The following is a 19,890-nucleotide window of genomic DNA, read 5'->3' on the forward strand; positions in this document are numbered from 1 at the left end:
AGATCCGTAGCTATAACAATGAGAAAACATAGTTATCGATCATTGTAATACAGTGTCATAGAATTATTACACAATGTCAAAGTTCAATTGTATCACAACTTCAACAATAATACTATGGTGATATGTATCACTCCCCCTTAGTCAATACTCCATCTCACATGGAAACCACTCCCCCTTACATAATGATCCGAAAACCATATGTATTTGTAGTATGAACTACATATTAATTCTCCCCCTTTTTTTCAATAAAATTGGCAAAGGTACAAGAACGGGATCATAATGAAATTTCCGAGAGAGACAATTCATGACAAAAGAAAAAAAATACATACCAACTGATTTAGATGTAATCATAAAGCCGAAGCTAAATGCATTCATCAAGGAGTTTAAAGATAAAAGATAACCCCTCTAATATACCACAGCCGCACTCCCCTCAAGATATTACCATTAAGCACAAGTTCAAAGGAACTCTCTCCCATTTGATGTCATTCCCGAAAGAACAACAAGAGCGACCTTAATTTCAAAAGTAAAGAAGGATTTTATTGGACACCAAAAACCATGAGATTGATTTTATATATCCAAAAACTCAATCAAATTAATCACAAGTAAACCCATGATTAATTCAATCGGAATACGCAATCAAATTAAACACAAGAGGTGATCAATTCAATTGATTATGCTCAACATAAGAGAACTTATGGAGACACGAAATACTCAACTAGACTAATTACAAGAGAACCCATAATTAATCTAATTGGAAATACACAACCAAACTAATCACAAAATTAATCAATTTATTTTGCTCGACGTAAGAAAACTTACGAAGAAATAACTAAATAACCAAACAAGATGATTAATTTAGTTCAATATGCTCGACATAACATATCTTACGGAGCACCAACTAAGCTAATAAAATAACTTGGTTGTATAGTGCTCAACATAAGATGCATTACGGAGCCTCACAGTAATACATAAAAATATGGATCAGGGATGATCAATACTGCGGAATACACAAGGATTCATTCTATCTTCAATCACTATTTGCATAACGACAATTAATAGACATAATCCTTGAAATAAAAAAAATTAACCTATCTTCCATCAAATGTTTGACAATATAGGCTTAACTTTTGTATTTGTCAAAAGTCTATTCATTCTTTTACCAGTACGTGAATACCGATCACAGACGACTTTACTTTTGACAGAATATGGGACCTTCAAGTTCACATACGCAAAAATACATATCACATAACAAGTTGCAATATATCATAAAGATTAATACTGCAAAACATCATCCTCCAAATATTTTCAGTTTTTAAACCAATAAACCTAAAAAAAAAAAAAGATGAAAAATAATAGCTATGTGTAGTCACAATCATTGCTATTCCAGCACTAGTTATTCTTCCAATTAAATCAAAAAGAAGACATACTAGGCAACAAAAAGAACCAAGAAACAAGATTTGAAACACCCTAAACCCTGTCAGCAACTAGAGATTGAACATGGACGAGTTCATCAGTTGCTTTCTTTAGTTTGTTCTTCAGAAAATCAAGATTCCTTGTTGCAATCCCGAGTTGTTCACGAACTACTTCAAAGTCTCTAAGAAGGTTTCCTACCAGCTGTGATGACATCTGAACTGGTAGTTTGTTTTCATGATCAACAACATGAAAGCATTTTATGGAAACTGGAATCAACTCATTAGTTTTTCCTTTCTCGTCTTCATCAATCTTGTTGCTTCTATCCATTGTGCACACGCAAAAAGAATTCAGTAGAATCTTTTGACCTTATGGAACACGGTATTTAAGGTATTCCTAATAAACCCTAGGGACCGTAAAGTCTGTGTGGGTTTGGTAGGTGTACTTTTAGGTTAAAGCCTATGTGATACCCGTAGAAGCCCAATTGCACGAAACAATTTTGAGATTGAAATTCCGAGAGGCAGACAATAGGAACAAGAACTCTTAAAAGAAAATAAAAAGACCTTTGACAAAGAACACAAAACAACCTTGACAGCTTGCTCAATACAACTTTCTTGAGACTCATGAGCATCCTTCTTTAAAATAAAAAAGAGGGATGCAGTCTAAAGCAGTCATGGTGTAATAAGATGAGCATCTTGCTCATCAATATTCACTTCTTCTTCTTTTTTATTTTCACTGGTGTTGAGAGAAAACCTATGTGTCATATCAAAAGAAGTGTTATCAAGAGAAGATATAGGAGTACCCGAGTCAACTTCTTTCCATGTTTTCTTGATGCCCCATTTGAGTCTGTTTACGCTGATTTTCAGATCTGAGACTCGATGGTTGATATGTATGAAGTCTGGAACGGAAGTCTTGGTTCTGCAGCCTTCTTCAGGGAGAGATGAGTAATTCAACTTTTCTATCTTTCTCCTATGCCTTTTTCTCTTTGCAGGGTTAGACACTTTTTCACCATTCTTCCTTCTTACAATGTAGGCATTTTTTGAATTGAGCATACAATTAAGAAAGTATTTATCACGGTACATCTCGTGAGTGTTAAAAGTTCCTTTTCCAACAATGTGTGTCACCGGTTTAATAACTTCCTTAGAAATCCATGTAAGAATGTTATGAATCTTTTCATTCCTCAACCGAAAGCGACATCTTTGCTCAGAAGGACCTTTATTCCCGCAATAATAGCAGAAAGGAATTGGTTTTGACCGATATCTTGTGAGCAATTTTAGAATAAGTTGAATCCTTGTTTTTAGAGCCATTGCAAACTGTCAAAGGTTTTTCACATGGAGAATTATCAACGGCTTTAACAAAATTAATCTTACTAGTTTTTGGAGCGTCTATTCCTTTATAGCCCAGACCACGTGTATCACGATGTTCTTTACATGATCCAATCATAGAAGACAACTTTGTAGAGCTAGAATTGAACCTTCTCAGATTCTCTTCTAGTAATTTTAGTTTATCAAGAGCATCTGCAAGGTCAAATTCCAAGGATTTTTCTTTGGCGAGAAGACTGCGCTCTTTGTCGCTAAAACGTTTTTGTTGAGAGTCATATCTTTCTTCGGTTTCTGCAAGTCTTTCTTTCAACACGAAGAGATTTCGAAAAAGATTATCACATTCAATTTTTTTTGTGCGGACATCTTCTTCACGATCTTTAACGATAGATTGTAAGAGTTCATATCCACCATCATATCCTTTAAAGAGTTTTCTCAACTTTCTGTTTTCTTGACAAAGAGGACCCATGTATTTACTCAAGCAGGTTGTTGACTTCTTTTCTTTCAAGGCACGATCAAATAGCATGATATATTGAGAGAGTTCCTTATCAATACTTTGTCATTCTTCTGAATCACTAAAGATCATCCAACTGTTCCTGAAGAGATTTTTCCAGTCGAAGGCAGATTCAGTCAATGGACAATTTTTGAGTTTTTCTCAGAAGTTTCAACCCTTTGAGACTCACGTGAGTGGCTCTAAACTGGTGTTGCATTATCAGAGATGTACTTATCATCCATAGAGTCAGATCGCTACAAACACAGACTTGTAGGGTCTTAAACGTGTTTACCTGCTCTGATACCAATTGAAAAGGCGGGGGTCTAACAACACCACCCAATATTTCGCTTAACAATCTGTATGGACAAAATCGAATATACTTTTAAGAGAATCAACAAGACTCAATCAATTAAAAGTATATCAACGAGTTTATATCTCTCTCTTGATTTAATTTACTCAAGCAAGAACTGCGAGTTCTAATCAAATACAAGGAATAACTTGGATGGTACCAAAGACCAATATCCAAGGATCAATCAATGACAATCAAAAACCAAAGGTTGGATTACTCTAATTGATGGTATAACGCACAACCTGTATTATTTCAATTGTAAAGATAAAACAATATAATGCGTAAATTGAAATAACACAGACACCAGAAATTTTGTTAACGAGGAAATCGCAAATGCAGAAAAACCCCCGGGACCTAGTCCAGATTGAACACACACTGTATTAAGCCGCTACAGACACTAGCCTACTCCAAGCTAACTTCGGACTGGACTGTAGTTGAACCCCAATCAATCTCCCACTGATCCAAGGTACAGTTATGCTCCTACGCCTCGGATCCCATCAAGATATTGCGCACTTGATTCCCTTAGATGATTTCACCCACAACTAAGAGTTGCTACGACCCAAAATCGCAGGCTTTGACAATAAACAAATCTGTCTCACACAAACAAGTCTATCAAAGTATCAATCTGTCTCTCACAGATAAACCCTAAAGGTTTTGTTCCGTCTTTTGATAATAATCAAGGTGAACAGGAACCAATTGATAATCCGGTCTTATATTCCCGAAAGACAGCCTAGAGTTATCAATCACCCACAACAATCTTAATTGTATGGTAGCGAAAAAAGATGTTGCGGAATCACAAACAATGAGATGAAGATGTTTGTGATTACTTTTTATATCTTGCCTATCGGAGATATCAATCTCAAGCCAATCAATCTGATTGTACTTGTACGATAGAAGATGCAAGATCAGATCACACAACTACGATAAAAGTAGTATCGGTATGGCTTCACAATCCCAATGAAGTCTTTAAGTCGTTAACCTGGTTTTAAAAGAAGAAAACCAAAGTTTAAAGGAGAATCGACTCTAGTATGCAAACTAGCATCACACGTAAGGTGTGGGGATTAGTTTTGCACAATACTAGATGTCTCCTTTATATAATCTTTCAAATCAGGGTTTGCAATCAATGTTATCTTAGTCACAAAGCATTCAATATTTACCGTTAGATGAAAACCTGATTTAGATTCAAGTTAATAGTTCTCAACCGTTAGATCAAAAACTTAGCTTGCTACACACACTTGACAATGCACGCTTCTAGGTTTGTTAACCGTACCCAAACTGTGCACTTGTTAGTTCAACAATAGTTAACCAAAAGGTTATCCATATGAGCATTTCATATCAACCATGTTCTTCTTCACCATAACTAGTTCAAATGACTTCAAATGAACTAGTTAGAGAATTGTTCAATTGCAAGGAAATCTTATGTACTACACAAGACACAATTGAAGCAAAGGTGATTTGATTCACTTGAATCGGTTCATGAACTTTTATAGCCACAGTTTGCAAACTGCATTCCTTAGTCTTTTTAAGTTTAAGTTCAGAAATCATCTTTAGATATATAACCTTCTCAAGTTCGCAGAATAGGTTCGCGGACTTAAGTTACCGGGAAGAGTTTACAAACTCCAGCACAAATTCTCGGTTATGAGAACTTCGCCGGTTCGCGGACTTAGCTTCACGCAAGTAGTTTGTCAACTCCAACAAAAATTCTCGGGTTTGAGAACTTCGGCAGTTCGCCAACTGAGTTCGCGTACTTGGCTCATGCCATTCTTCCGGTTCTATTGATCAACAATGTTCGCAAACTTTGGTTAAAGGAATAGGACTTATACATAAATGTGTTTCCACAACACTGCTTATGTCCACCATTGGTTATGCAATCTAAACTCTCATTTCAATCATTGAAACATTCTTAGAGGATGTTATATAGTTGTTACACCATTTCTCGTCAAAGCAATTTTCAAGATGATTGAAACATATCATGACTTTCGTCACATGGTAACATAAACTTGATCGAAGCGAAAAACTTACCAACACATATTTCGAGATATAGATAGGCGAGATATACTCGGTTCGAAATACCAAATGTGTATAATCCAAGTCTATATATATAGCATACGACTTCTTGTCTCAAAGAGTAGCAGATAGAGTAGATATAATTTTGAGTGATAGATAAATTCAAGTCTTCACATACCTTTTTGTCGAGAATTTCCACCGGTTCCTTGAGTAGTTCTTCTACTTGTATGATGAGTCGCCATGAAGTCCTTGAGCTAACTACACTTTCTATCCTAGTCTGAGACTTAGATATAATAAACTTGAAATCAAGACTTATAGTTTTGATCACTAACATTGAAAAACATGCTTGAGATAGCAACGCACGCGAGTTGGACCGAGCAATGCTCTAACAATGTCAGAAGTGGTAGAGCTGGCGGTCATGGTCGAAGTGGTTTTGTGTCTGGAAGAGGTAGCAAAGGATATGACAACAACAATCATATATAGGAAAATAACTTAAATGTACCAGTATCTCGGCAGTCAACTAGTATGACATCTGCAGATGGAACTGGTTTAGTTGGAGTCACAACAACTCAGCTTCAACAAGTTCTTGACTTTTTGAACTCAAACAAATCGAAAATTAAATTGCAAGGTAAACGGAATCATGCTTCCTGGATTGTGGATACATGGGCTACGAATCATGTCACATGTAATTTAGATGTCATGATAGAAGTAAAGGATATTAAGACATATTCAGTAGGTCAGCCAGATATAAAGTATGCGAACTCTGATAAAATTGGAACATTGGTTCTTCCTGGTGGTTTGAGGCTTGATAATGTTCTTTATGTTCCTCAAATAACATGTAACTTAATCTCGGTTACACTGATAATCGATGAATCAGTTTGTGCTATGCAATGTACTAACAGTTTATGTCTTCTACATGACCGGTTGACCAGGAAGGTGATTGGAGTGGGTGAGAGATAAGTTGGACTATATTTTTTTCGTGGCGCAACTCCAGTTAAAGTGCTTGCGGTTAGTGGGGATTCGCATGAGCTGTGTCATCCAAATTAGTTAATATAGTGTATCGGTATCGTATAGGCTCGGTCCGATACACCTATACAAAAGATTACGTTGATTTTTATAGGTGATACATCATTAAGGCCAAAAAATTTAAATATTTATAAATTTTTCAATCTAAAATTTTTGGTGTCATATGATACATTAATTCTCAAGATTAAAAGCTTCACTGTACAAATTCAATCATATTCCAACATCATTACTGAATCAGATTGAGTTTTCAAGGGTATAGAGGAAGGATATAATTATGAGGAAAGGTTTTGTTTATAAATTTTAATATATAAATAATTTATTCTACCAAATTACTCTTGCCGATATTATCAGTGTACAGGTAAACCCGATATATCGGTTTGTATCGGCCGATACGAGCGTTTTTATCGTTCCATCCTTGTATCACCGATATTTTAGATATCGTATAGTTTTTTCCGATACACGATAAAAACCTATAATATCGGTCGATACAACCGATATTGACTACCTTGGTGGCATCAAAGAATGGGACATCCATCGGAGAAAGTATTACAAAAGATACCAGTTGTGAGTAGGTTATCTAGGAAAAATAATAATGCTTGTGATATTTGTCCAAGAACAAAGCATCGTAGAAGTAGTTTTCCTGTTATTCAGAGTAAAGCTAGCAGTATATTTGATTTGGTTCATCTGGATTTATGGGGGCCTTACAAGAGACCTTCGTCTTGTGGAGCTCATTATTTTTTAACAATAGTTGATGATTTTTCAAGAGGTGTGTGGATTTATTTGATCAAAACTAAAACTGAAGTTGAATCGATATTTCTTGATTTTATTGCTCTTGTTAAACATCAATTTCACAAGGAAATCAAATATGTTAGAAGTGATAATGGAACAAAATTTAATTCTTTGCATGGATATTTTAAGTCTACTGGGATAATATTTGAGACATCTTGTGTTGGTACACCCCAAAAAAATGGGAGAGTTGGGAGAAAACATCAACATATAATGAATGTTGCGAGAGATTTAAGATTTCAAGCTAATTTGCCAATACAATTCTGTGGGAATGTGCATTGACTGTGGTATACTTGATCAATCGTACACCAACACCTCTTCTTGATAACAAGACTCCATATGAAATTATGTTTGGAAAGTTGCCTCCATATGGTCAGTTGAAAGTGTTTGGGTGTTTGTGTTATGTACATAATCAGAATAGTAAAGGTGATAGATTTGCAAGTAGATGAATGAGATGTGTATTTCTTGGGTACCCGTTTGGTAAAAAGGTGTGGTAAGTTTTTGGACACAAAACAATTTTTAGTGTCAAGGGATGTGGATTTTTATGAACACCAGTTTCCATATATGAATACTAATAATGGGCAGTCAACTAATATTGTTCCGTCAAGTAATGAAGCATGTTGGAGTGATGACGAAGATAAAGAGAAGTTACAGTTGTCTAAGAAAGTTATTGAACATCAATTGTCTGAGTCACAGCAGCAACAAGGCAGTGATGAATCTCAGATTGGTATTGGGTGTGAAACAGAAGAGGGAAGTGTTCAAGAACAATTTGAGGAGAATGAACAGGATGCTTCACCTGATCTTAATGGTAAGGATACTTCATCTGAGGTAGTTGTAGATAATAACATCAGTGAGATGGGTAAAGACAATGTGAGAAAATAGTCCATCTTCCACTCCACCTACACAATCATCGGCCTCAGGTATGTTAGTTGTGATAGTTTTTCTACAGTACATAGAAAGTATCTTGCAGCATTAACGGCTGGAAATAAGCCAAAGACCTTCAAAGAAGCCATGAAGCATCCAGGCTGGCAAAAACCCATGGCTAAAGAAATACGAGCATTAGAGGAACATAGGAATTGGAGGAATTACCCCCAGGAAAGAAGGCATTAGGATGCAAATGGATTTATACAGAGAAGCGTGATGAAAATGGTAATATGATACGTCTCAAAGCAATATTGTTAATTTTTGGGAATCATCAAGTTTAAGGATTAGATTATAATGAGACTTTTGCACCAATGGAAAAATGACAACAGTTCTTACTTTTCTAACTGTTGCAGCGGTTAAGAAGTGGGAAGTGCATCAAATGTATGTTCATAATGCAGTTCTTCATGGTGATTTGGATAAAGAAGTGTATATGAAGATACCTCCAGGATTTTCCAAGGGGAATCCTAATATGGTTTGTAGAATGAAGAAGTCATTGTATGGCCTAAAACAGGCAACTAGGTGTTGGTTTGCAAAGTTATCAACAACTTTGAAGAATTATGGCTTTAAACAGTCATATTCAAATTACTCTGTTTTTAGTATGACAAAGGGAAAGATGCAGCTTAATGTCCTAGTTTATGTTGATGATTTGATTGTGGCGAGAAATGATCTGGTTGCACTTCATAATTTTAAAACATACTTGGGACAATGTTTTAAGATGAAAGATCTGGAGAAGTTGAAATATTTCTTAGGATTAGAGGTGGCTCATTAAAAAAAGGATTCTACATATGCTAGAGGAAATATGCATTGGATATTATGACGCAGACTGGGTTATTGGGAGAAAAACCTGCAGAATTTCCAATGGAAACGAATCATCAGCTAGCATTGGCAAAAGGCAACATACCAGATGATGTGGAAAAATATAGACGATTAGTTGGTCGTCTGATTTATTTGTCAGTCACAAGACCAGACCTTGCTTACTCAGTGCATATTTTATCTCAATTTATACAACAACCAAGAATGGAACATTGGGAAGCAGCACTTCGTGTGGTTAGATATTTGAAAAAGAATCCAGGACAAGGAATTCTGATGCGTTCTGATAGTGCTCTTAGTTTAAAAGGATGGTGTGATTCAGATTGGGCAAGCTGTCCATTAACTAGACGTTCATTAGCAGGTTGGTTTGTCCTTCTTGGCTTCACACATGTATCTTGGAAAACTAAGAAGTAACATACAGTTTCTCGTTCCTCAGCGGAAGTAGAATACGGATATATATATGGTTGCATTAACATGTGAGTTAAAGTGGTTGAAACAGTTACTTGGTGATTTAGGAGTTCATCATGCTCATGGGATGAATCTCTTTTGTGATAGTCAATCAGCTTAATATATTGCTCAGAATCCAGTATTTCATGAAAAAACAAAACATATAGAAGTAGATTGTCATCTTGTCAGAGATGCCATTACAGGGAAGATTATATCGCCCTCGTATACTTCTACAACACTGCAATTGACTGATATTTTTACAAAAGCTTTAGGGAAAGCTCAATTTCAGTTTCTTTTGTCCAAGATGGGTATTCGTAACCTTCATGCTCTATCTTGAGGGAGGGTATTAGGAAATAGGTTATATTTGAATGAAGGAATTGAATTCCATGAGAATCAAGTCTTGTGTCTTGATGAGTCTTATCATTGTATAAATATCTTGATTATTATTGAGAAATACAAGACATTGAGAATTTGACGGTTATCTATAGGAATGGACAATTCTAAGATAAATGTATTCGAAGAGTTTTTTCGATTTAAGATAAATGTATTCGAAGAGTTTTTTCGATGTAATAGTTACAATTTTTTATGTCATGTACGTTGACACACAAATAGTATACAACAAAAACAGAGATGAATACAAGTCGAAATAAACAGTCACAGAGCAGAATCAACTGTCGGTTGCACAAAACACAGATAAAGATAAAGGAAAATAGGGACAAATATTAGAGAGGCCCACATTCTGCGAGTAAGAATCTGATTCAACAATATGAACAACGTAGGTATTTTTCGCATCAATCTCGCTCGACAGATGGAAGTCGAGATGGATATTCACATCACAGAAGCAAGTTGGCTTCTGTAGAAGACAGATCCCAAGTTTTTAGAATAAGAAATTGAATTAGAGAGACAGCAAATAAGTGATAAGTTGTGAAAAAATAAACATTATAAATTTTAGTATCTTATTTTCATTTTATTTCGGGGCACTGATAGATCAAGAAATGCATTAAATTTTGTTGTTAGCAACTATTATTTTGGTGTTAGTATTCATATTACCCGTGTACTCACATTCTTGGTCGAAGGTACTGAGCAACAGTGATAGGCTTGGCACCACCGAACCAGTTGACCAGAAATATATCCTCAATTTCCAACTTAAATATCTGGAAGTTGTGATCCTTAGGCCAGTCTGTGCACCAGAAGAAATATGGTCAGCCAAATATAGACGCCAGAAAACATAAGATATCCTAACCATCTAACTAGAAATTAACAGATTGAGAGTTGTGTTTTACATTTCATTTCTGGGTGTGTTGCAAATAAGACTTCTTTAGCAACGCTAGCTTCTTTTGAGTTAATATCCACTAGCTTTAACTGATACATAAATGAGAAGTTAAGGTGAAAACTCGAAATTAGCAAAATGAAAGAATGAAAGTTCTAAACATAATCATGCATCTCTCAGAAGATGAGGTACTATGATCTTAAACTAATGATTTCTCGACATTTCACCTCCATATACAATGGTTAATACAAACACGGATATATATAGAGGTAAAAGAGTTGAATTATGCAAAATTAAAAATGATTTTCAAGTTTTAACAAACCTTTCCTGTAAGAGTAAGCTTAGCACAAGTTGGATTTTCAGGATCCTTCTTCCCACAAGTTCCAATAGGGAATTCGCTAACTGCGAATGAAGATCTCGCATCTTTCATTGCATTTCTCGGAGTAGGATCAAGGCTTGACTTATAAAAATATGGGATGCCATGGCCCTTATCAAGTAATCCATCACTAAATAAGACAACCTTCCTGGGTATCATCAACTAACTATGTCAAAACCAACCATTTGTTTCCAGAGAATACCAAACTAATCACTTTCAAAAGTCAAACTAACTTACCCGAATGGAGCTCCTCCAAGGTCAATCGAAATGGTACTGCATGGACAAACAAGTTTGCCACGTATCCTTAAATTTTCATTATAAAATACTCCCTCCGTTTCTGGAAAAGAAATACTTTCACTTTTTCAATTTAACTTATTTTTAGGCTAAAATGAAAAAGTGAAAGTATCACTTTTCCAAAAACAGAGGAAATAGCATTTGATTACTTCGTGGGCAAAGTTAATCAACATCAGAAAAATTTGCACGCACAATTTCTGAAATGGACTGAGTTTCTTTCACAACTAGTCTTCAGCAATGTGGGGGAAAAAATATTCTTTGATGTATGGGTCTCATAAAGCTTGAATGAATCCATATGATTTAGGTGAGGACTACTGTATTTGGTGGATGATCATCAACTTAATTTCATATAATAATTTGCAACTTTTACGAACAGTCCATAGGGGGTGAGAGAGATTTTATTACCTTAAAACGCCCCAGTTGTTCTGAGAGATCAACCATCGAGCAGTAGCAACAGCGTCTTCATGGTCAGGTTTGTGTGGGACTAAAAGTCCACGCCTTCCTGCTTCTGCAAATCCTATGCAACTACCAAGAAAAACAAGTGCAAAACATAACAACACGCTAACTCTCAACTTATCCATTTCCGACTTCAGAATCTATCTATCTGCCTATATGTATGTATACAAAACTCGATCAGGTAGATGATACTGCCAATCTAACAATGTCAATGAAGTCTCTGAAAAGACAAATGAATGGAGCGTGAAACTGGATTAGCAACAGGCCAACTGGGTCTTCGAATGAAGTATTTAATTACATACTTGAATAAAAAACACTACAGATGAGTATCTTGAGACTTGGCGAGATGATGGGTCCCTACACATGACAAAAGGGGACATTTCACCTTCCGCATCACACCTGTCAATCCCAATCCGGTAATGCTCCCGATTTCCTCTTACTTTTCAATATACATATATATATATATATATATATATATATATATATATATATTATGTACGTCCGGTTGAGTGATACATCTCTTTGATCTATTTTGCATTGAAATAGAACACAGAACATGAGTAAGACGATTTTCATAATAACCGGATTAAGCTGTATGTCCAATGGGTAGTTTTCATTGCATAGCTATTGTTAACCACTTGATCATTGGTGGTCGGCCAGGTCGTGTTTAACAGCATGAAATTAGGTGCAGTGCTCCAAATTAATTGATTGATATTTTCAACTTTAAATTTTTTGAATTAAGACCAAATTGGATAAAAGAACTGAAGTTAAGTACTAAAACAATATCTACTACTTGCACAGATTTACATCTTAGCACCATATGTTGCACCCAACAACATGTTCACATCCCATGTTTCTGTCTGGTAAGGAGTGGTTGCCTGGATCTGAATCCAACTTCATCTGCTGGGCATGAAGTCAACTTAAAATCAGATAATTTAGTTTAAGTATCTTCTTGGATCCATTCTGTTAATTTATTTCTCTTCTTCAAATCATTTACTTGTTATTATGGCATTTGAAGAGATCTTTGTTAACGGTGCCACGGGGTTCATAAGAGCAAGTCTTATGGTGGAATCCAACCTATTCCAAGTGTGGAAAAACCATGGAATGTCAAGTCTAGTGGTTTTTAAGTTGGGGTATTTCACGGAAAATCCAAGCAAGGTTCCACGGTTTCGTGGAATCCATTTGAACGTCAATAAGAATAGCGTTAAAAAAACGCTATTAAGAATAACGTTTTTTTTTTATCCGTAGATTTAAAATGAGTTGTTGAAATCTAACGGCTGAGAAAAAAACGTTATTCTTAATAGCGTTTTTTTAGCGCTATTAAGAATAGCGTATTTCACTATTCCACCACTACACTTGCACTTCCATCCACAATTCCAAATGCTGAGGTGGCGTGAAAGATGGAACTCTTCCACCATAAGACTTGCTCTAACTATGAGTGATCCGCAGCATATTATATCTTTTTTGTTGCGGACAACAATGAACATTGGCCACTAAGAATTGAGGGAATTTGCAGCAGAGGTTAGTTCTAAAAGAAGGGAAGCCCATGCTGTTTTCATATACAAAAACGGAGGGAGGGTTTCTTACGGGCACTCTATTTGTTTGCCGTAGTGCAAAATATGCCTTCCTAACCAACTTGCAATAGATGTAAATCCTCTGACTAGATAGGAATCTTTAGCTAAAATTATAAAGAGAAGAGAGGATTGAGATATGATCCCATGAATCTCAGGACTCCTTAGGTTTGTGTTCGTTGACAAAACTTAGGGGGCTGAACCAGGCAATGAGAGAAGACCCTAAAAGCATTCTTGTTCTCTCCTGCTTCTTACTGCAGTATGCAAAAGCTAATAAAGAATTTGAAAAAAACGGCTTCAAGAAGTCGAAAAATTAAGCAAAATATACGGCTCTTAAATGCAAGGCAAAAATCATCTCTTTCCTGTGAATTGGGGGGCTATAATTTTTAAACTGGTTCGGGTTCCTAAATAGCTAGATATTTCTCAGAATTAGAAGCTGAAATTCAAAACAGCACTCCCTTGACAATGGAGGTTTTATATGTCGAAGTGTGTAATGCTTTCAGAAAGTCTACAAAACAAGTGTGTAATGCTTTTACAGAAGAAACTCATTTGACAAAGTAACATGGCATTTACAGCAACAAGACATCAGAGTAATACATGATGGATCTGCAGGGCCAACAGGGGTACAACACATCTCAGCAAGAGAAGAACGGAGAGAAACCCATATGAGAATGTTCCCATTCACTTTGTTGTCCATATGTAGGATCAGCATGTTACAGGAGGAATCAACAATTTTAATATGTATACAAACAGTTTCTTCAGTGTAGTATTTACAATTGGGTTTTTACACCATATACAATGAAAAAAAATTGTATAAAACACAAGAAATGAACAGATGCCAAGATGTACATTCACAGAAGGTGCAGAATCAAGTATCAATTGCACAAAACATGGATAGAGATGAAGGAGAGTCAGGATCGATATTCACAGCACAGAAACAGAAGCAAGTTGGCTCCTGTAGAAGACAGAGGCCGGCATTCTGCGAGTAAGAAGATGATTCAACATTATGAACAATGTAGATATTTTTCGCATCAATCTCACAAAACACGGATGGAAGTCATATGGATATTCACATCACAGAAACAAGTTGGCTTCCGTATAAGACAAACCCCAAGTTTTTGGAAAAAGAAATTCAATCAGAGAAAGAGTAAATAAGTGGCAAGTTGTGGAAAAGAGCATTATAAATTTTATTATTATTTCATTTCAGTGAACTGATAGACCAAAAAATACACTGGCTTTTGTGGTTAGCAACTATTATGTTGGTGTTTCATACTCATGTACTCACATTCTTGGTCGAAGGTACTGAGCAACTGTGATAGGTTTGGGACCACCGAACCAGTCAATCAGAAATATATCCTCAATTTCCAATTTAAAAATCTGGAAGTCGTGACCCTTAGGCCAGCCTGTGCAACCAAAGCAAAACGAACAGCCAAATATAAAGTCAGAAAACATAAGATATACAAACCATCTAACTAGAAATTAGAAAATTGAGAGTTTTGGTTTACCCTTCATTTCAGGGTGTTTTGCGAATAAGGCATCTTTAGCAAAACTAGCTTCCTTGGAGTTAACATCCACTAGCTTAAACTGGTATAGAAATGAGCAGTTTAGGTGAGAACTCAACTAGCAAAAATGAAAGAATTATAGTCTTAAACGTAATCATGCATCTCTCAGAAGATGGGGTACAACTAATCCTTCACTCAGTCTTAACATATATCGCCAAAAGTATAAGATAAGCCAAAGGAACTAACAATGTTTCTTAACATCCCTATATAAAATGAAACAAGTGAAATCTTTAGTTCCCAATATAAACATAAATCAACTGTGAAACAAGGAAAATAGCTAAATGCAAGACCATTAGTTCTCTCTTCATAACCACCATGCGCATGCTAATAACTTTACCAATTACCATCTGGTTTCATGAGTCCAATTATACAGTGCTTAGATCTGCCATAGTAACATCCAAATAACCACGACTATATGTTCTTGTCGATTCAATGCCTGGAGGTTGCAGTACATGGATACGGACATGGGTATGGTATGGGATCACGTCACTATCAGCGGAGAATAAATACTTGGAACTGTTGAACAAATCCTGATATATTTAAAATAGTTGCACTTAAATGATCTTAAACTATTTACTTTCTCAACATTTCATCTCCTTATACAATCTTGTAAATGCCTCATCTCAATGGTTGATACCAATACAAACACGGATATAAAGTCGAGCAGTAAAAGAGTTGAGTTCTGCAAAATTAAAAGTGATGTTCAAGTTTTAACATACCTTTCCTGTAAGAGTAAGTTTAGCACAAGTTGGGTTCTCCGGATCCTTCTTCCCACAAGTCCCAATGGGAAATTCACTAACTGTGAATGAAGATCTTGCATCTTTCATTCCATTTCTGGCAGTAGGATCAAGGGTTGTCAAATAGAAATATGGGACACCATGACCCTTATTTGGTAACCCATCACTAAATGAGACAACATTCCTGGGTATCATCAAATAACTATGTCAAAACCAACCATTTTTTCCCAGTAAACACCAAATTAATTACTTTCAAAAATCAAACTAACATACCCGAATGGAGCACCTCCAAGTTCACTTGAAATGGTACTGCATGAACAAACAAGTTTGTCATATATTCATAACTTATTTTCATAATAAAACAACACTTAATAACATCCTGGGCGAAGTAAACCAACATCTGAAAAATTTACAAGCACATTTTTTTAAGCGGACTGCGTTTCTTACCCAGCCAAAATCCAGTGCTAATTTTCGGGAGTAATGTCTCATTCATTTCATTGATAATTCCAAAATTTGTAACTCAAAATCTAAAGTTCGAACCATTCTTTCTAGTCACTGTATAATCTAATCAATAAATTTTAAAAAATGGATGAGTTGATTCCCCCAGACAAATCTATTTATAGGATTGAAACAAAATCACCAATACTAATGAAATCAAACCACCAACTAAGTTAAACTAGATCATAAAACCCATTTGATAATGAAATTCATTAATTCTCCCCTCAGAGAAACCAGTTAGAAGTTCAATCCAGCAATTTAGAACACACAACTAAATACAATCAAACCACAAGAAACAAAACAACCCATATGTTAAAGAATAGAAAATAAAAGATACCCAGACCACCAATTCAGTAAATTAACTAACATAGAATCTCAAATTTAGTCTGTACAACTTTCCAACCAATCAAATTATTTTCGTACAATTTGCAACTTATACAAAGAGTGAATAGGAAAAGAGATTTTCTTACCTTAAAACACCCCAATTGTTCTGAGAGACCAACCATCGAGCAGTAGCAACAGCATCTTTGGGATCAGGTTTCTGTTGGACTAAATGTCCACGCCTTCCTGCTTCTGCAAATCCTATCCAACTACCAAGATAAACAAGTGCCAAACAGAACACACTAATTCTCAACTTATCCATTTCTGACTTCAGGATCTATCAAGTTTACGACGGAAAACAAAGAATGAAACGCGAAACAGATGAACAATTGTGTCTTTGAGTGAAGTGTTTAAATACTTTGAATAAAATACGCTGAGAAAGGTATCTAGAGGAGATGATGGGTCACTACACATGACATAGGGGGGCTATCACGTTGGGCATCCCACCTGTCAATCCTAATCCGTTTCTGTACGGATACATGGCGTATATCGGAGTATGTGTAGCATGCTCATGACACACAACGGAATAAACCTAGCATAGGTGTGCTGCCGCCTGTTGCCATTTGAGAATATTCAAGATGCATGAAAATACGGAGAAGTATCTTGCAGTAATTATTTATAGTAAATGCAGTGGATCCGATTTTCTCAGTAATTCCTAGTTATATTTTTTTGGGTCTTATTATCTTGTAGCCCTGTATACATTGTTAAGGAGTAATTAATAACCCACTTTTATCTTGGTTTTGCTGCTTTTACAACTTTTTTATTCAAATTTCGTGATAAGAGTTAATGAAAAATGACTTGAATACTTGTAAGTATGGGTTTTTAGTCAGTAATGTTTCTTGTGAAACACAAATCTCGGGTCATGCGATTGGTCATGCGACATTGACTTAGTCAAACCTTAAATTCTCCTCTCCATAATTGAACATCAAGTTTCAATCTCTGCAAATCTGTTTAATTTTAATGTTTCTCATTAGATTTTAAGAGGTTTTCATATATTTATTGTATCTTTTGATGATAGTTTTAAGCAATTCGAGTTTTATTTCTTATGACCTAATTTTTTTAGGTTTTCATTATCTGATCTTTCAATTCTCTATCTGTATCTAGATTAATGAGTCTTTTAATCTATTAGAATTCTCTGTATCTTTTGTTTTAACTTTATTTTGTTTTTGTTTCGATTTCCTAAAGTTTTCTCCTTTTTTGTGTTTATTCTAGGTCATGAGCTAATAGAGGTGCAGACATAGAGTTTCATATAATCATCATGAGAGTCACAAAACAAAGAGGTTCTTGAGAAGTTCTTTTGGTTGAGAAGATGGGTCTGCTATTTCAATGGGTATGGTTAAAAAATTAGTCTGCTTCTCTGGGAGTGAGTCACTGCTGATAAGTTTGATTAAAAGGGATTGCTTTATTTGTAGAATCAATCTATAATTCACTCTGAAGTGTTTCTGAGATCCTGCCTTGAGTAGGGATTTGATTTAGATACAGTTGTTTTTTCTGTTAGTTTAATGGATTTACTTAATGAAACAAAAATATTTTGGATAAGGTTTATTGGGTGTTACTTTCAATACTCTACATGATACAGCACTGCAATACTGTTTTCTAGGGATTATAGGTTTTATTCTCAGATGGATGATGCGTGTCGTAACCACAACAAATTAATTAATATTTTTCCACCTAATTAACAAGTAATATAGTGTAGTCAAGTTCGTTCCCACGAGGAGCAAGAGGTTTTAGTTGTTTAGTTGTCACAAAAAGAGGGGATTGATTTAGATTTTAAAAACAAAAGAAATTAAATAAAGTAATTAAAAGTTTAAGTTGAAATCAATAAGAGAGATTAGATCAAGGAGTCATTCTTCGTTGCAAAACAATGATTCAAGTTATGTTCTTTTCCAATTTTTTTAGTCACAGATTATCACCAACCGTAGGTAAAGCAGCTAGCTCAGTGTTAAACCCCTAAATCCCTAGTATCACCGGATACGGAAGTTCTCGACTACCGGATTCTATTCACCAAACCACCTAGTAGTAGCTCACTCAAGATGTAATTTAGTTAAACGCATTAAGATTTATGAATTTATTAGGTTGATATTAGTAGTTAGACTCTTAGCTCAAGATCTACTTTCTAACGTTGTTTCCACACACAATTGCTCCACGGAATCCCTCCGTAAGGTATCGTGTTTGCTACTTATGTAAAGAGTCAAGAAACGATTACTTATCCCCTAGCTTTCACTAGCTTTATATCAATTAACAAATCAATTTAGTTGGCCTCCTAAACAATCTATCAATCAACCATGAATGTATAAACATTCTTATTAGTAAAAACAAACGATAATCATGTGAAAAACTTCAAAGTAGATTTAAAAACAAAACTCAAAACATGTTAAGAACTAGGAATTCATCCTCAAGCAATAAGAAAATTAGCTACTCATGTTTTTGAAATTCACACAAATAATTAAAGGGAGAATTTTTAAAGTTCACACAAATAATTAAAAGACGAATTTTGAAAGCAAGCAAAAACACAAGTGTTGTGTGTGTAGAGAGGTGTGTAGAAGTGTGGAGAACTTCTCTATTATAAGCTTCAATATCCTTGCAATCCTCTAAGGAATAGAATCCCTTTCCTTTTGTAGCTCAAATTCCAAATCCTTGTCTTTGTAAAACTCTTCCATATTCTCTTTCCAAACTCACACCAAATTCTTCATCCAATTCCAAGTCTAAGTCTTCACACCCATGAGAAGAATCCACACAGAAAATCTGTTATTTTGGTCGCCGGGAAAATCCTCGAGATCACCGGAAATCGGCCGGAAAAGTCACCGGCGTCCACCTAAAATGTCACTACCGTCAACCTGAGATGCTTCTCCGTAGACGGAATATTCCGTCCCGTCGCCGTTACAGTTAACTGTCAAACTAACAGTCTCTGTTAGTCAACCGGGTCAAGGAAGAGGAAGTCAGACGCCGAGTCAGCATCTTACTTGGTCTTATGGGATACTGACTCAACTGAGACACAAGTTGGATCGGCCATCGCCGGTCTGAGTTGACTCGTCAGGGTAGAAAATCCGACAGAGTTTTCTCTGTCTCAGGTGTATTTCCAGGCCAATTTCAGGCCTATTTTTTTGGTCTTCTCCTGTTAAGAACCTAGCATACATCTAATGAATCATTCATTCTAGCAATTTATCAGCACAA

The 19,890-nt window shown here is 35.6% G+C and overlaps 3 protein-coding genes across 3 annotated transcripts; 1 reads left to right on the forward strand and 2 right to left on the reverse strand.

Moving 5' to 3' along the window:
• Window positions 1-9,127: 9,127 nt before the first annotated feature.
• Window positions 9,128-9,692, forward strand: LOC113315350 (uncharacterized mitochondrial protein AtMg00240-like). The gene is made up of 2 exons (XM_026563640.1): window positions 9,128-9,514; window positions 9,624-9,692. Exons 1-2 carry the CDS (start codon window positions 9,128-9,130, stop codon window positions 9,690-9,692), a joined length of 456 nt encoding a protein of 151 aa, XP_026419425.1.
• Window positions 9,693-10,083: 391 nt separating this feature from the next.
• LOC113315351 (protein CREG1-like) lies at window positions 10,084-12,092 on the reverse strand. The gene is made up of 6 exons (XM_026563641.1): window positions 11,917-12,092; window positions 11,455-11,490; window positions 11,164-11,365; window positions 10,855-10,933; window positions 10,634-10,751; window positions 10,084-10,424 (listed from the first exon to the last, which is right to left on the reverse strand). Exons 1-6 carry the CDS (start codon window positions 12,090-12,092, stop codon window positions 10,400-10,402), a joined length of 636 nt encoding a protein of 211 aa, XP_026419426.1. The 3' UTR covers window positions 10,084-10,399.
• Window positions 12,093-14,190: 2,098 nt separating this feature from the next.
• On the reverse strand, window positions 14,191-17,087 carry LOC113317603 (protein CREG1-like). The gene is made up of 6 exons (XM_026565762.1): window positions 16,806-17,087; window positions 16,111-16,146; window positions 15,820-16,021; window positions 15,044-15,122; window positions 14,824-14,941; window positions 14,191-14,517 (listed from the first exon to the last, which is right to left on the reverse strand). The coding sequence occupies exons 1-6, from the start codon at window positions 16,976-16,978 to the stop codon at window positions 14,463-14,465; spliced, it is 663 nt and encodes a 220-aa protein (XP_026421547.1). The 5' UTR covers window positions 16,979-17,087; the 3' UTR covers window positions 14,191-14,462.
• Between the last annotated feature and the right edge of the window lie 2,803 nt (window positions 17,088-19,890).

Source organism: Papaver somniferum, chromosome 10, assembly GCF_003573695.1.
Source record: "Papaver somniferum cultivar HN1 chromosome 10, ASM357369v1, whole genome shotgun sequence".
NCBI classification, from domain to species: Eukaryota; Viridiplantae; Streptophyta; class Magnoliopsida; order Ranunculales; family Papaveraceae; genus Papaver; species Papaver somniferum.

Coding starts and splice junctions, on each gene's coding strand:
- LOC113315350 (XM_026563640.1), top strand. CDS start 9,128: ATGACGCAGACTGGGTTATTGGGAGAAAAACCTGCAGAATTTCCAATG. Junction 9,515..9,623: donor TCCTTCTTGGCTTCACACAT/GTATCTTGGAAA, acceptor TGGTTGAAACAG/TTACTTGGTGATTTAGGAGT.
- LOC113317603 (XM_026565762.1), bottom strand. CDS start 16,978: ATGGATAAGTTGAGAATTAGTGTGTTCTGTTTGGCACTTGTTTATCTT. Junction 14,942..15,043: donor AAAACACCCTGAAATGAAGG/GTAAACCAAAAC, acceptor TTGGTTGCACAG/GCTGGCCTAAGGGTCACGAC. Junction 14,518..14,823: donor CAGTACCTTCGACCAAGAAT/GTGAGTACATGA, acceptor TCTTACTCGCAG/AATGCCGGCCTCTGTCTTCT.
- LOC113315351 (XM_026563641.1), bottom strand. CDS start 12,092: ATGGATAAGTTGAGAGTTAGCGTGTTGTTATGTTTTGCACTTGTTTTT. Junction 11,491..11,916: donor AACAACTGGGGCGTTTTAAG/GTAATAAAATCT, acceptor TTGTCCATGCAG/TACCATTTCGATTGACCTTG. Junction 10,752..10,854: donor AACACACCCAGAAATGAAAT/GTAAAACACAAC, acceptor TCTGGTGCACAG/ACTGGCCTAAGGATCACAAC.